Here is a 16674-nt window from a genome sequence, read left to right on the forward strand (position 1 = left end):
AGTTAATCTTACCTGTCTATGTACTTTAATCTGTATCGTTGAATTTGGGGAGGCTCAACTATAAATAGAGGTCTCCCCCCTTCATTGTAGATCGCTTCAGTTTATTGAGTAATAGAATTTTTAAGAGCATTCACTAAAACACTCTTTTGTGCTTTTGTGCTTTTACTTTTCTGTGGCTTTTCTCATCTTTCAAGTTCTTTCATCTTTTTAGTTGCTTTTGCTTTGCATTGGTGTGTTAGAGGAATTCTATTTGAATCATCAATTGTTGAGAGTTAGTTTGATTTAGGCGTTTTTGAATAAAAGAAATTGCCTAAGGCTACATGAATTGCGAGACTAAAGTTCTAGCCCCATGACACTTCCATTGTTATAGTTCTATTATACCTCCATCTGTGTTAAGACATATGGTAAGTCAAGAAGATGTATGAACAGTAAGTTAGCTATCAACAAGTTGAGAGGTCACTTGCGAGCTCACTCGCCATATTTCTCTTCAAGTCCTTATCACCGTCATTCTCCATAACCTCTAACTCTTCGCCTTGATTGAATAAATCGACATCCAAAACAACCTCCATGTTCCTTCTTTATTGTATCACTATTTCAACCAGTTGTATGTTTATAAATAAATAATTTGAATAAAGGAGGCCCAAAGATAGAAGAGACAGCTAGGCTGTCAGATGTTATTGTCCAATTGATTAAGGCTAAATTAAACACTTACTTAGCACACAAATGCCTACTTTAATTACTTAGCGCTGAATGCTCTAATTGCTTCAATTTTTTAATTAATTCAATAATTATGATTAATAAGTAAAATGTTTGATTTGATGATAATTTTAGGGTTTGAAGTTTTTTAAAGTTTTTCTTAATTTTTAGTTAATTGTGAGTAAGTTTTATTAAAATTCAATTAATCAATAATTATTTTAAATTTTTATATTAAAATATAATTAATATATTATGTTTTGTTTATTATAAAATTTATATACTCTAATTTTCAGCATAACGTGTTGCACGTGATATCCATATTTATTAATTCCATTTTTAAAATTTTAAAATTAATTTTTTTAACATTTTATACTGTAAATATATTTGTATTACAAGAAACAATATGTGAATAGAGAGTCCAAGTGAGAATGAAAATGTAATTGAAGTTAAGTATAAAGTGTAATTTAATATTTATTAAATTTCAACTCATTTAAATTTTTTATTTAATTATTTTAATATGATAAAAAATATTAATATATAAAATGCATCCTACTTAAATACTTTGAGAACAATAACTCTATCTTTATAATTCATATAAATATCTTAAAATTAAAAAGTATTTTTAGCATTGAAAATTTGATTTAATTTGAATTGAAGAGCTTTTTTTACCAAGTAATAGAGAAAATGAAAACAAATCGAGATCGTTAGTTTAGGTACTAAAACAAAGATATCAAAACTACGTCGTTAAGTTGATACGAAAGCTAAAATATTGGTGGAATTTACAAAATAATGTTATTATTTACAAGAAAAATTCATGTTAGATTTTTGTTTGTCATTTTAAAAGGAGTGACTAAAATAATTGAATTATACAATATGAGTATCTAAATTGCAAATTTTTTTATTTGAGAGCCTAAAATGAAAAAAATTAAAAATTTGATGATCATATATATAGTTTACTCTATTTTATTTACCTTTACTTTTCAAAAGAGTTTTAGTATCAAGGAGTCAAACCACTAAAATTTTAATAACGAAATTTTTTTATATATATTTTTAAAATTAAATATTTTAGAAAGATATTTTCCTCAATTATTTTTCTTTTGAAATAAAATCTAGGACATAGTTATAAAAAAATGGACCCTAGCCCGATGTTAATTACAAAAACCGAAGAAAAACAAAACCCACATTTGGGCTCACAAATCCTAAATAAAGCAAAAGCCTAAATCAAGCCCAAAAAAACCTAAAAGACCTAAGTCCATCGGGCCTCATTCTGAAAAAACCCCAATGCCCAGCATTGGTATCAAAACCAGCTTCCACCACTTTCAAAAATTTGAAAGTCTCTTATCATTTGCGAGGCTTTCTCATTGATTACCTGCACCATCTCCAGAAACTCTTTTCCACCTCAATTGTCTTTTCATATGCCCTGTTCCCCTCATTACTCCTATTGTTTCTCCTTTATCATCAAAATATTTACTGTTTCCTCCCCATTTCTGTTTAGCCTCTCGTCTCTTTCCAACGTTGTTAAACTCCTTATGTCTTCCTCCAGTGCTAACATGGCCTTTCTCGGTAGCCAATATCCCAGGTCAGTACTCCTAAGACACTCAACTGCTCCTTTTGCAAGTTCATGAGCAACTCCGTTACTAGATCTAGATATTTTTTGAAAGCGACATTCCTCAAAACCTGTGCTTAATATTTGAATATCCTGAATGTACGAACATAAAACTGACCGATCCTCTTTTAATGCCTTTACTCTCCTTCAATGATAACCCGTCGGAGTCCCATTTCTAACCCCGCCTGAACTGCTAGTAGACAGGCTATTGCCTCCACCGCAAACGGTGTAAGAACTCCCTCATTAACTAACATTTTAGCACCCAAGTTTTCTTCTTTTGAATTCCTAAAGATTATTCCTGTCCCTAATTGCTTCCTTTGTTTGTTGTAGGCCTCATCGAAGTTTATTTTGGTTATACTTTGGTCCGGTGGTGTCCAACGTTCATTGTTATTGACCCTCCCTGGTAAGTTATTTTTTACAACTAACCATTCTTCTAAATATTTCCCTATAAAACATACAGTTTCTATGGCTAATTGTTGTATTTTTTTCATGCAATACTCTATTTCGTCCCATCCATATCGCCCAAATGGTGGCAAACAATTGTTGTTTCTGTTGGTCGCTACTTCTCGTAAGATGTTCCCTTATCCATTCCTGTAGAGTATCATTTAATGTTATTTCCTGTATCTCGAAGTTGAGTTCTGACCATACCTCTTGTATTACAGAATAGTCCCTAATTGCATGCTCCAAAATCTCTAGACCCTCCTTGCATCTTGGGCACATCGTTGAGTTACTAATTTTTCTGTTGTATAAATTTCCAAATGTAGGGATATAGTTGTTGCATATTCGCCAGTTTATAATTCTAATTTTGTTTGGGAGATTTGTATGCCAAAGGTGGTTGTAAAATTCTCTACATGTGTTGTCATTATTAGCCATTCCTGGGTTTGTATTTTTCGTCAATAAGTTTCTGTAGCTGCTCCTTACTATATATCCCCTCGTAAGTTCGCCACTCCAGACCCTTTTTTCCTCTTGTGGGTGTCTCGCCAAAGGAATCTCCATGATCACCTCTGTTTTTTTGTTACTAAAAAGTCTGGTGATTACTTGCTCCTTCAACAATCTTGAATTTAAATCAATATGCCACTTTTGTTACACTATAATCACTCACTGACTCTTAAATTCTTTGGCTTTCCAGTTCAGGAACCTAAGCATCCTTGTAACAGCCCGTTTTCAGTGAAATTAGAACAGTGATTTCGGGACTACAAATTCGAGTTAGGAAGAAATTTTATTTTAATATTATTGTATGGTCTGTATTATGATAGGACAAACGTACGAAATTTTTTATAAGAAAATTTTACTGATTTCATTTTTAATTGTTAGTAAGGACCAAATTACATAAAGTGTAAAAATTGAATTCTAGTAGTTAAAGGGATTAAATAGTTATGAAATTCAAAATTTGAGGTCCTTATAAGGAAAATAGACCATTAAGAGAAGTTACTAGATATTTATGATGATTCATCCATAGAAATTTAAGAAAAGAAAAAGACTAAATTGAAAAGTGGGAAAAATAAAAGATGATAGTTAATTAAAATATAAAAATATCATTTTATATCATCATCTTCTCCAAAATTTTCTATGGAAACCCTAATTGGGTAAGCAAGCTTAATTGGGTAAGCAATCATTCCCTGTTTTCAGAAATTTTTACATTTTCGATATTGTAATCACTTAATCTATCTATTTTGGCGATCAATTTACAAAGTTATCAAAGTATTAAAATTTTGCCTTGGGTTAATATGCTAAAATTTTGAAATTTATGGTAGAAACTGAAAAGTTATTAATTGATAAATAACTTTTGTAAAGGAAATTTTCATGGAATTATGATTTACGGATTTAATTGAAAAGATGTAAAATTCATGAAAAAATTATAAATTTTTTAAAATACATGTACTGTTATTGTTATATGAAAAATTCGGCTAGGCTTGAAATAAGGATTAAATTGCATGAATTTTATTTTTCGAGTCTAAGGACGAAATTGTCATTTATTAAAAGTATAGGAGCAAAATGGTAATTTTGTCTAGAATGTGAATTAGATTGATTTGAATATTAAATGTGTTAAATTGAGGTTAAATTCATTTATATAGATCAAGAAAGATCAAATAAAGAGTTAGATCGAGAAAAAGAAAAAGTATCGGATTAGTAGATTTCCGCATACGAGTAAGTGACGAGGTAAGTTAGTATAACTAAATTGTTTACATTTATATGTTGGAATTAAATGTTATATATGTGAATTGAATAATTTCCAAGTATATGAAATTGATTAAATATTCGAAAATGCCTGATAAATGTTAAGTTCCGTTTGAACAAATGAACATCGATGGATAAAAGTTTCCCGTATTAGTTGTAGTCCTCATATGTTACGGACACAATACAGCTCGAAAGAGTGTCCAGTTAATAGCTCTCTTGAGCTTCCCGTTATATTGTTCTTGCAAGCTTCCCGTTAATAACTCTTCGGAGCCTCCCAATTGGTTATGATCCTATATGTGTTGTGGACACATCACAGCTCATATGACTCTTTGTGAGCTTCCCGATAAGGCTTGCTTGAAATTCTCGATATTAAGCTATCCGAAGCTTCCTATTAATGGCTCTTCGGAGCTACCCGATATTGGCTCACATGAGCTTCCTGAATATGACTCTTATGAGCTTCCCGTTATAAGGCCTCGGATAAGCTTCCTGTTTCATGGCTCACATGAGCATCCCGTTATATGGCTCGAGAGAATGCTTCCTGTTTAAGTGTTCTTACGAACACTTCTGAATATTAATTGACAAATTACTGATTCGTACACTTCACGTGTACTATCCGATATCTATCGATGTTTCATAAGGTTCAATGAGTAAAGTTCTGATATAAGTTAAGATAAGGTCTGAATGAATTAATAATTGTATCTACCTGAAAATATATGGAAATGTTTATACGATGAGCTCATCTCTGTTACTTACTTGAAATGTATTTGAAATTTATGACTAACTTGCTTGAGGATGTATATGTGTTAGGTTATTGATTAATTTGATTTGGATGTACTTTGTATGCTTAATTTAAATTAATATGAATGGTAAGTCAATTTCTTGTTATACGAACTTACTAAGCAAAATATGCTTACTTTATTTTATTTCCTCTATTTTATAGTACTTGGAAGCTCGTGAAGGTTGGAACTTAGTCGGAGACACATCACACTATCCCTTGGACTTTTCGGTATATAAAGCAAGCTAACTTTTAGTATTATGGCATGTATAAGCTAAGTTAGGCATATTGATGAAACATTTTGGTTGTAACTAGCCATTGGAATGGCTAGTGTAAGGCTTATTTTGATATAATTATAACAAGTTTGATGTGTGATAAAATGGTGATATGATGGGAAATATACAAACCTATTGATGAATGGTTTTGAATTAGCATAATTGATAAAGTATGCCTATAAGCATAAATGTTTTTTTGGTAAGTTTAACACTTGAACATATGAGATAATATGTCATGTATAAAATTTGGTATTGGCATTAATTTGAGGGTTATTAATTGGCTTGTGAATGTGTTTGAATAATGTTGTAGGTGAAAGGCAAATTGGGTAAGAAAAGTGGCCTGAAAATGGCCTAATTTTCGTCCACACAGACAGAGACACCGGCATGTGTCTCAACCGTGTATGACACATGGCCATGCGCACAGGCGTGTGGTTTGGCTGTGTGTCCCCTGCACCTAATTTTTGAAAATTAAATTGTCCACATAGCCTAGCACACGGGCTTATGGCTGGCCGTGTGACCCAAGTCAGAGAGTTACACGGGTATAGAAACGGGCTGGGAAACGGCTGTGTGTCTCACATCGAATGCCCACACAGCTTGGCCATACGGGCGTGTGTCTCCTGCACTTAAGAAAAATTTTGAAATTTCACGAAAAATTCTCTGAGTTCCCGATTTATTCCCTACTTGTGTCAAATGCATAAATTGGGCTTCGAAGGTTCATTTAAGGGACAATATGATTGTTTTCAGATATGAATAGTAAATGACATGAATTAATTGTATTTGTTCTGTAAACTTTGGTAATGCTCCGTAACCCTGTTCTGGCGACGAATTTAGGTTAGGGGTGTTACATTTGTTGGTATCAGAGTTATGGTTTAACCGATTTTCTGACTAACTAGCAAGTATGAGTTTAGCTATACATGTCATTATATAATTTGTGATAGTGTGATATCTCTTAACCATTTTAAACATGTTTTTCATATAGTAATGTCGTCCAATCGAGCTGAATCAAAGGAAGCTGAGAGCAATGCTTAAGGTTCAGTTCCAAGAGCTGCTTCCAGTAGTAGAAGGCTTGTATCTGAGGGCCGAGGTGAGGAGGCTAAAGAAACTTTCTTTCAAATGATTAATGAATGGTTCACTGAATACTTGAGAACAAATCCTGCTGTACAACAACCTCTCCCTCCTGCTCCTCAACCGGTTTCTGATATGTCATAAGGTGTGGAATCTGTTAGAACTGGTAAGCCTTCGGTAGATAAAATTCGTAAATATGGGGCAGAAGAATTTAGGGCCAGTGTTGAAGACGATCCAAAAAAGGGCTGAATTTTGGTTAGAAAACTCTATCAGAGTTCTAGATGAATTGTCTTGCATACTTGATGAATGTTTGAAATGTGTTGTATCTTTATTAAAAGACTTTTAGCCTATTAGTGGTGGAATACACTGGCTTCTGTTGTACTGAGAGAAAGTGTTACATGGGAATTTTTCCAAACAGAATTCAAAAAGAAGTATAGTAGTTAGAGATTCCTTGATCAAAAAAGGAAGGAATTTCTAGAACTCAAATAGAGGAATATGACTGTATCTGAGTACAAGTGGGAATTTGTCAGATTAAGCAAATATGCCAGAGAGTGTATCCCGACTGAAGTTGCTATGTGCAAACTGTTTGAATAGGGGTTAAATGAAGACATTAAGTTGTTAGTTGGGATTCTACAATTAAATGAATTCGTTGTATTGGTTGATCGAGCACATAAAGCTGAAGAATTAAGTAAAGAAAAGAGACAGGTAGAAATAGAAACTCAGACTTTGAGTAAAAGATTTATGGAAAAGTCTCAATCGTCGGCTTTAAAGAAACCGAAGAAATATCTTGATCATTCTGTCACATATACAGGGTATTCTAGGAGAGATCGAGGTACTCAACGTTCTAATCCGAGATCTTCGGCCCCATCAATAGTAAGTGTTAGAAGTGTCGGAAGTCTAAAACCCAAATGTAAATATTGTAATAAATTGCATTCCAGTGAGTGACGCATGAGAAGTGAAGCCTGCTTTAAATGTGGTTCTCTTGACCACTATTTCAGAGACTGCCCAGAGAGGCTTGAAAAATATATTGTTTAGACCTCAAGGCCGAGCAACCCTACTTTGAGAGGTAGACCGCCCCGTCACCCCGGTAATATCAGTGGTAGCCGAGGTATGACAAAAGATTCAACTGTTAAATCTGAAGCACAAGCACCGACATGGACATACGCTATTCATGCACGTGAGGATGCCTTTGCATCTGACGTGATTGATGGTACATTTTCTCTTCTTGATACTGATATTTCTATCTTGATTGATCTTGGTTCAATAGATTCATACATATGCACGAATTTAGTGTCTATTAAAATTTACCTATTGAGTCCATTGAATTCGTGGTTAAAGTTTCAAAACCCCTGGGCCAGTATGTGATGGTGGATAAAGTTTATAAAAATTCTCCGTTATTGGTGTGGGGTTATTGTTTCTTGGCTGATTTGATGTTGTTGTCATTTGATGAATTTGAAGTATTTCTGGGAATGGATTAGCTAACTCAACATGATGCAGTGGTAAATTGTAAACAAAAATATATTGTATTAAAATGTCAGAATGGTAAATTGCTCTATTTTGAATCTGATAAACTGGATGGGTTGTCTAATGTGATACTAGCCGTGTCAGCACAGAAATATATCAGGAAAGGGTATGATGCCTATCTTGCATATGTGTTGGACACTAAAGTATCTGAATCAAAGATTAAGTCAGTACCGGTTGTTTGTGAATTTCCTGATGTGTTTCCGGAGGAATTTCCCAGATTATCGCCAGTCAGAGAGGTGGAATTTTTCGTAGATCTTGTTCAGGGAACAACATCGATATCTATAGCACCCTACAGAATAACTCTGAAGGAATTAAAAGAATTGAAAGCACGGTTGCAAGAATTGGCTGACGAGGTTTTGCTCGACCTAGTTCTTCACCTTGGAGTGTGCCGATTTTGTTTGTTAAAAAGAAAGATGAATCTTTGAGATTATGCATTGATTATTGGTAACTTAACAAAGTCATAATAAAAAAAAAGTACCCATTGCCTCGTATTAATGATTTGTTTGATCAATTAAAGGTGCCAATGTATTTTCAAAGATTGATCTTCGTTCTGGTTACTATCAACTACGGGTGAAAGAGTCAAATGTGCCAAAGATAGCCTTTAGAACCAGGCACGGGCACTATGAGTTTCTTGTAATGTCGTTCGGTTTGACGAATGCACCTATGATATTTATGGATTTAATGAATAGAATTTTCAGACCATATTTAGATAGATTTGTGGTGGTATTTGTTGATGATATTTTGGTATATTCCCGAGATGAAAATAAACATGCTGAACATCTGTGAATTATATTGCAAACTTTGCGTGAGAAACAACTGTATACCAAATTTAGTAAATGTGAATTTTGGCTTCGGGAAGTTAGTTTTCTTGGGCATATAGTATCTGCTGAAGGCATCAAAGTGGACCGAATAAAATTTCAGCAATTGTTAACTGGAAACCACCAAAAAATGTCTTTGAAGTCAGAAGTTTTCTAGGACTAGCTGGATATTATCGGAGGTTTGTAAAAGGATTTTCTATGATAGCTTCTCCGATGACTCATTTGTTGAAGAAAGAAGTGAAATTTGAGTGGACTGATAATTGTTAGTAGAGTTTTGACAGATTGAAAGCTTTGTTGATTGAAACGCCCGTGTTAGTTCAGCTTGAATCGAGTAAGGAATTTGTAATTTACTGTGATGTGCCATGGAATGGCTTGGGCTGTGTCTTGATGCAAGAAGGTAAAGTAATAGCCTATACTTCTAGACAGCTAAAACCACAAGAGAAGGACTACCTGATACATGATCTAGAATTGGCAGCCATTGTGTTTGCATTGAAAATTTGTCGACACTATTTGTTTGGTGAAAAATGTCATATGTTCACCGATCATAAAAGTTTGAAGTATCCGATGTCGCAGAAAGACTTGAATTTGAGACAGCGCAGCTGGCTTAAGTTATTAAAAGATTATGATCTGGTTATTGATTATCATCCGGGAAAAGCCAATGTGGTTGTTGATGTTCTAAGTAGAAAACCATTGTTTGCCTTATGAGCAATGAATACCCGATTGTCATTATCTGAAGATGGTTCAATCACAGCTGAGCTAAAATCTAAACTGACATTTCTACAGCAGATTTGTGAAGCTCAAAAAAATGATGATGAATTACAAGCTAAACGGGTAAAATGTGAGTCAAACTCCGATTTAGAATTTCAGATTGGGTCTGATGATTGTCTGTTATTCAAAGGCAGAATTTGTGTACTGAAGAATTTAGAACTTGTACGGAAGATATTAAACGAAGCTCATAATGGTATTATGTCTGTTCATCCGGGGAATAACAAAATGTACCATGATTTGAAAAAGATGTACTGGTGGCCGGGAATGAAGCGTGATATTTCTGAATTTGTATCTAGATGTTTAGTATATTAGCAAGTTAAAGTTGAACATCAGGTGCCTTCGAGATTATTACAGCCAGTTACGATACAAGAATGGAAATGGGAAAGAGTTACCATAAACTTTGTATCAAGGTTACCCCTATCTCCGAAAAAGAAAGATGTCATTTGGGTAATTGTTGACCGTTTAACGAAGTCTACACATTTTATTCTAGTATGTATGGATTTCTCCCTGGATAGGTTAGTAGAGTTATATGTTTCTAAGATTGTCAGGCTAAATAGAGTACCAGTCTCCATTATTTCTGATAGTGTAACAGCCCGATTTTGGGTCTAGTTGAAACAGTAGTTTCGGGACCACAAATCTAACGAGGAAAATTTTATTTTTATTATATTTTTATGGTCTACAATTTTACAGAATTATTCTGTGAAAATTTCGTACGAAAATTTTGACGTTTGGGCACTTAATTTAATCAAAAGGATTAAATCATAATAAGTGTAAAACTTGAGTTCTAGAAGCTAGAGGTATTAAATAGCTATAGAATTTTTAGTGGAAGTCCTTATATGATAATTAGCCCATTAATAAGTTAGTGGAAGATATTTGTTTGGTATTTTTGAAATTAGTTTTAAAAGAAAGGGTAAATTGGTAATTAACTTAATAAAGGTATAATAAGACAAAATTTAAAAGCTATCATCTTTTTCCTTTCTTTTTCAACCGTTTATGAAGAAAATGGGTAGCCATGGATGAGCAAACATTCAGCCAAGCTTCTATGGCCCATCTAGATCAAGGAAGACGAGATTTGGACTTAGAACGGAAGAAAAACAACGAATATGACGAATAAGTCCTTTTCACCAATTATGCTACCGAGGTAAGTTCGTATGTAAATCATGCAACATCACATTACTATGTATTTAATATTTTCATACAGCATGAATTGTATAATTGTTTTGTGAATTCGGTTGATGACGTCCCGATATCAATTTGAGATCCTGTATAAGACCATAACGCACTATGAACATAAGACAATGGTTGGACCATAGCAGTGTTTATGTGTAAGACCATACTTGGGCTATTGGCATCGATTTGAGATTTCGTGCAGGACCATAGCTGGGCTATTAGCATCGATACGAGATTTCCATGTAAGACCATGTCTGGGACATCGCATTGGTACGATACATTATGTACGAGTTTGTAACGTCCCTTACCCGTATCCAACACTGGAATAGGGTATGAGGCATTACTAGAACACATACACTTGTAAACGTATTTAACCGAGTTATAAAATTTCATCTAAATTAAAATTTTCAAAATTATTAACATGGTTTTATAATTTTTCATAAGATATCATCAAAATATTATGATCATAATAATTAGGGCCTACGAGACCCGATACATACTCATGCAATTTAATGTTTCATTTCCATTTCATTAAATTCGCAATTTCTCATGCTCACAATTTAAATCATATCATTAGCAATTTTTATTTAATTTGCGTACAATTTAATGTCATTAAGTTCAACACTAATACGTATTTACTATTTAACTCAACTTTTTTCGATTATACCATTCATTAACACATTTACGAAATTCTAAATTTTGCAATGAATATATCATTTTAGCTTATATAACAGCATCATCCTGGTATAAATACACTATCACTTATCCATTTTCTTTAATTCTTTTGGGTCTATTTTTCACTTACCATCCTTAATCAAATTAGGGAACGATTACGGAAAATTGAGTACTTCACTTTCACTTTGCCATAGTGTAACTATGGTCTTACGTATGATCACTTATCACTTGTCCCTGATCAGATAAGTGTAGCTAGGCTACCACTTATCACTTTGTCACTTGATCAGATAAGTGTAGCTAAAGCTACCACTTATCACTTGTTCCTGATCAGATAAGTGTAGCTAAAGCTACCACTTATCACTTTGTCACTTGATTAGATAAGTGTAGCTAAAACTACCACTTATCACTTTGTCACTTGATCAGATAAGTGTAGCTAAGGCTACCACTTATCACTTTGTCACTTGATCAGATAAGTGTAACTAAGGCTACCACTTATCACTTTGTCACTTGATCAGATAAGTGTAGCTAAGGCTACCACTTATCACTTTGTCACTTGATCAGATAAGTGTAGCTAAAGCTACCACTTATCACTTTGTCACCACTTATCACTTATCACTTATCACCACTAATAATATAAATTATAACCCATAATTATTTTTCTTAAATTTTTTATGATTTGAAAAAGTCAGAACAGGGGAACCCGAATTCATTCTGACCTTGTCTCACAAATTTATTATATCTCATGATTTAAAATTCTATTGCTTACATCGTTTCTTCTATGAGAAACTATACTCAATAAGATTTAATTTCATGTTTTATTCATCCTATAATTTGATTTCAAAAATTTATAGTGATTTTTCAAATTTAACCTACTGCTGCTATCCAAAACTGTTATAGTGCAAAACATTGATTACTAAGTCTATAACACTCTTACTTTCCTTCTCTACACTATTTCTCAACACTTGCTCTTATTTTCTCTTCCCTAACATATCAAGAACATATAACCTTATATAATAAAACCCTACTTTAACATCAATCTCATTCTTTTTCAATAATATCAAACTAAAAAATATACTGAAATCATGATGTTCTTACCTTGCTCAGTTGACTTCAATCTTTAACTTGATTTTCTCTCTCCTCCAACCTCTATTTCTTGAATCTAACTTGATATTCTAGCTTCCCATAGTCTCCTTGTCAATTTTCTCTCTTGGTGGGTATGGAAATTTCTTTGATTTCTAAGTGAAAATGGTGGATTTTTGGTGAAAGGACCAAATTGTAAAGAAAGCAAAACTTTCTTTCTTTCTCTCTTCTTCTCACGTTAATGCATGCAAAAATGGTGGGGATGGTTGCTTTTCATCCTTCTTTCCACATATATATATAATAAATAAATTAATAATAATAAAATAATATCATTTAAAAAAATCAAATTAAAATATTAATAAACTAATATTTATTTATTTATTAATCTAAAATATCTCCAACATTATCATTATCTTCTAGATTTCTCTCTCTTCTAATTGACCATTTTCCCTTTATGATCTTTTAAAATTCCATCCTTGAGTCATCACTTAATTTGGTAAAATTGTGATTTAGTCCCTCAAACTTCTTCACCTTTTTCAATTTGGTCCTAATCCATCCATTTTTCTTAGTTTCTAGATCATTCCACCCTTAAAATATTTACACCATTGGTCCTTCAAATTTTTCATATTTACACTTTAACCCCTCAACTTTTGAGTATTTACTCTTGGGTAACAAAACTTTTCTCACTTTTGCGATTTAATCCGTTCTTGAATTAATATGTTATAATATACTTCCCAATATTGCCATAACTCAAAATTACCCCTTTTTAGCACTTTATTTCCTTATTTTACTATATCAGAGATATTATATTACTTTCCTTACTGTAAAAATTTTCGGAGTATTACATTTCTCTCCCCCTTAAAATAAATTTCGTCCTCGAAATTTTCTTGTGTTATTTTGATCATGAACTTCGTCATTTCTATATTCTGTCAATTATCCTTTTTTATTCATTCCTATCATTAACATTTCAGTTCTGGAATTTCATCGTAGCAGAATAGTACACTTTCTAAATATGCATGCAAAACAGAACAATAATCGTTCACAAACCGGCCAATCCAATAGGGCTTTTGTTTGACATCATAATTAGCTAACATTCTCATACATAAGAACTCCATTAGAAACTGAATAGTTATACACATATCTCTGAGGATAAAAAAATATATAGAATATCCAGAAAAGATCATTGTGTTCATTTCGATTGTAATCGTCTCACATAGGCATCTTTACCACTTAATTATCATTTCTCTGACTAATTCTATTATCACGGACCTCACATTATTCTATTCATTAACAATCTGGTATTTCTTTAAAAATTGAGTTTATTTATTATACTATACTCAACTCCGTTTGCATTACTAATTATTTGACCACTGAACTCTTTAGTTCACATTTATGAGCTTATTCAACATAATTCTCGTAAAAAAAATTCTTCATAAAGCAATACTAATAAAGGGGTGATGGTGAGGTCATAAAGCCTTTAACTTATTCTCATAAATACATATATATATATATAAGACTTAACATTCAACTTCAATGTAATACCATCATAACCACCTAGTTCATTCATATATTTTCTCACATATAGGGGTCACACGCCCGTGTGTCTACCCGTATGGACAAAAATCAGGCTATTTTTAGAGCCTTATTTCTCACCCATTTGATCTTTTAACTTCACCATTTGTTCACTTTATAGCCACATCAATAATCATCATTTTCTTGTATTTCAGATAAATGCATATAACCATACATAAGCATGCAAATCACTATTTCTTCTTGTCAATCACAATTTTAACTGACAGATTCATGTAAATGAGCTCAATATCATTACCTGTTTAATTTCTATCACTTAAATTCACATACACATAATTTATTAACATAATCTGACAAACATAATCTCTGAATGGCGAGATCACATAATTGAGCTCAATTTTTATTGTTCAATATGTTTTATCACATAAAATTTGCTTAACACTTACCACAATTTGTCAAGTTAGAGAACGTCTTACGGAATTGAGTACTTCGTTTTCTTGATCATAGTCCAACTATGGTCTTACACATAATCACATAATACATACTGATGCCATAGCCCAGCTATGGTCTTACACTGTAGCACATATCTCACTGATGCCATATCCCAGATATGGTCTTATACGGAAATCACATATCACATGTTGTCATGGTCAAATCACGTTCTTTTCTGTCTATTCATCACATATCACTGAACGAAAGTACTCATTCTTGCGTTCTACTCAATTTAATCTTCCAATTCAATTTTTATGTTATTATAATATTTATAGCTCAATAATAAAGACATAAACAAAACATCATATTATTTCTAATTTAACAATTAAACATAAGATTCTATCAAATAAATATACTGATCACACTTATTCAAGCAAGTGTTCATAAACACATATTTCATCTATTTGTGTATACTTGCTTACCATATTTACTTAATCAAATATGTTGAGGACATAATATCATATGCACACCAAGCAAACACGGATGGGCTTATCACCATATAAACTTTCGTTTTACTCTATGTTTCCACATTTCTCAACTCATGGTTATCTCACTTCATATATTAACACATACTTATTATGAAATTCTATTCATACCTTTCTAAATTTCGTTTCTTCATAAAAACATTTCAATTATCTCAATTCTCAGCATTATTGAAAACAACTCGGTTGGAAGTCATCTATGTCTTAACAAAATAATTTCATTAGAGCCAGAAGATATTTCACTATCACGAGCAGTAATATGGTATGTATAGCTAGACTCACATTCACTACATTAGTCCAAGAATTGACTAAACCATAGCTCTGATACCACTAAATGTAACGTCCCTTACCCGTATCCGACACTGGAATAGGGTACGAGACATTACTAGAACACATACACTTGTAAACGTATTTAACCGAGTTATAAATTTTCATCTAAATTAAAATTTTCAAAATTATTAACATGCTTTTATAATTTTTCATAAGATATCATCAAAATATTATGATCATAATAATTAGGGCCTACGAGACCCGATACATACTCATGCAATTTAATGCTTCATTTCTATTTCATTAAATTTGCAATTTCTCATGCTCACAATTTAAATCATATCAATAGCAATTTTTATTTAATTTGCGTACAATTTAATGTCATTAAGTTCAACACTAATACGTATTTACTATTGAACTCAACTTTTATCGATTATACCATTCATTAACACATTTACGAAATTCTAAATTTTGCAATGAATATATCATTTTAGCTTATATAACAGCATCATCCTGGTATAAATACACTATCACTTATCCATTTTCTTTAATTCTTTTGGGTCCATTTGTCACTTACCATCCTTAATCAAATTAGGGAACAATTACGGAAAATTGAGTACTTCACTTTCACTTTGCCATAGTATAACTATGGTCTTACGTATGATCACTTATCACTTGTCCCTGATCAGATAAGTGTAGCTAGGCTACCACTTATCACTTGTTCCTGATCAGATAAGTGTAGCTAAAGCTACCACTTATCACTTTGTCACTTGATCAGATAAGTGTAGCTAAAACTACCACTTATCACTTTGTCACTTGATCAGATAAGTGTAACTAAGGCTACCACTTATCACTTTGTCATTTGATCAGATAAGTGTAGCTAAGGCTACCACTTATCACTTTGTCACTTGATCAGATAAGTGTAGCTAAGGCTACCACTTATCACTTTTTCACTTGATCAGATAAGTGTAGCTAAAGCTACCACTTATCACTTTGTCACTTGATCAGATAAGTGTAGATAAAGCTACCACTTATCACTTTGTCACTTGTCACTGATCAGAAGTACTCAAATCTGGCGTTCCGCTCAATTTGACCATTTATTAAATTTTCACATTTTTATTTTATTCTTATTTCGACACTAAATGTGTTAACCAAATACACATATAGCATAAGCATTATAAGCATGGATGAGCACAACATTTATTCATGTATCACGCTTACCAACATGTGTTAATTCATAAACCATTCATGATATTTTTTTATGCCAAAT

At 32.6% G+C, this 16674-nt stretch overlaps 1 protein-coding gene across 13 annotated transcripts; it reads left to right on the forward strand.

Annotated features, from left to right (window-relative positions):
• Positions 1-1873: 1873 nt before the first annotated feature.
• Positions 1874-3691, forward strand: LOC107946432 (uncharacterized). Of its 13 annotated transcripts, none has more exons than XR_005921786.1 (4): positions 2019-2275; positions 2500-2530; positions 2633-2705; positions 2900-3691. XR_005921786.1 is itself a non-coding variant. In XM_041107026.1 (4 exons), exons 1-4 carry the CDS (start codon positions 2112-2114, stop codon positions 2935-2937), a joined length of 330 nt encoding a protein of 109 aa, XP_040962960.1. In that variant the 5' UTR covers positions 2019-2111; the 3' UTR covers positions 2938-3691. The 13 variants fall into 13 exon arrangements, 5 of the variants coding, with proteins under 5 accessions (XP_040962960.1, XP_016736248.2, XP_016736249.2 ...); XM_041107026.1 differs by having other exon boundaries at positions 2876-3691; XM_016880759.2 differs by having other exon boundaries at positions 2020-2275; positions 2503-2530; positions 2876-3691.
• The last annotated feature ends 12983 nt before the right edge of the window (positions 3692-16674 follow it).

The sequence above is a fragment of the Gossypium hirsutum genome, chromosome D12 (assembly GCF_007990345.1).
Source record: "Gossypium hirsutum isolate 1008001.06 chromosome D12, Gossypium_hirsutum_v2.1, whole genome shotgun sequence".
NCBI classification, from domain to species: Eukaryota; Viridiplantae; Streptophyta; class Magnoliopsida; order Malvales; family Malvaceae; genus Gossypium; species Gossypium hirsutum.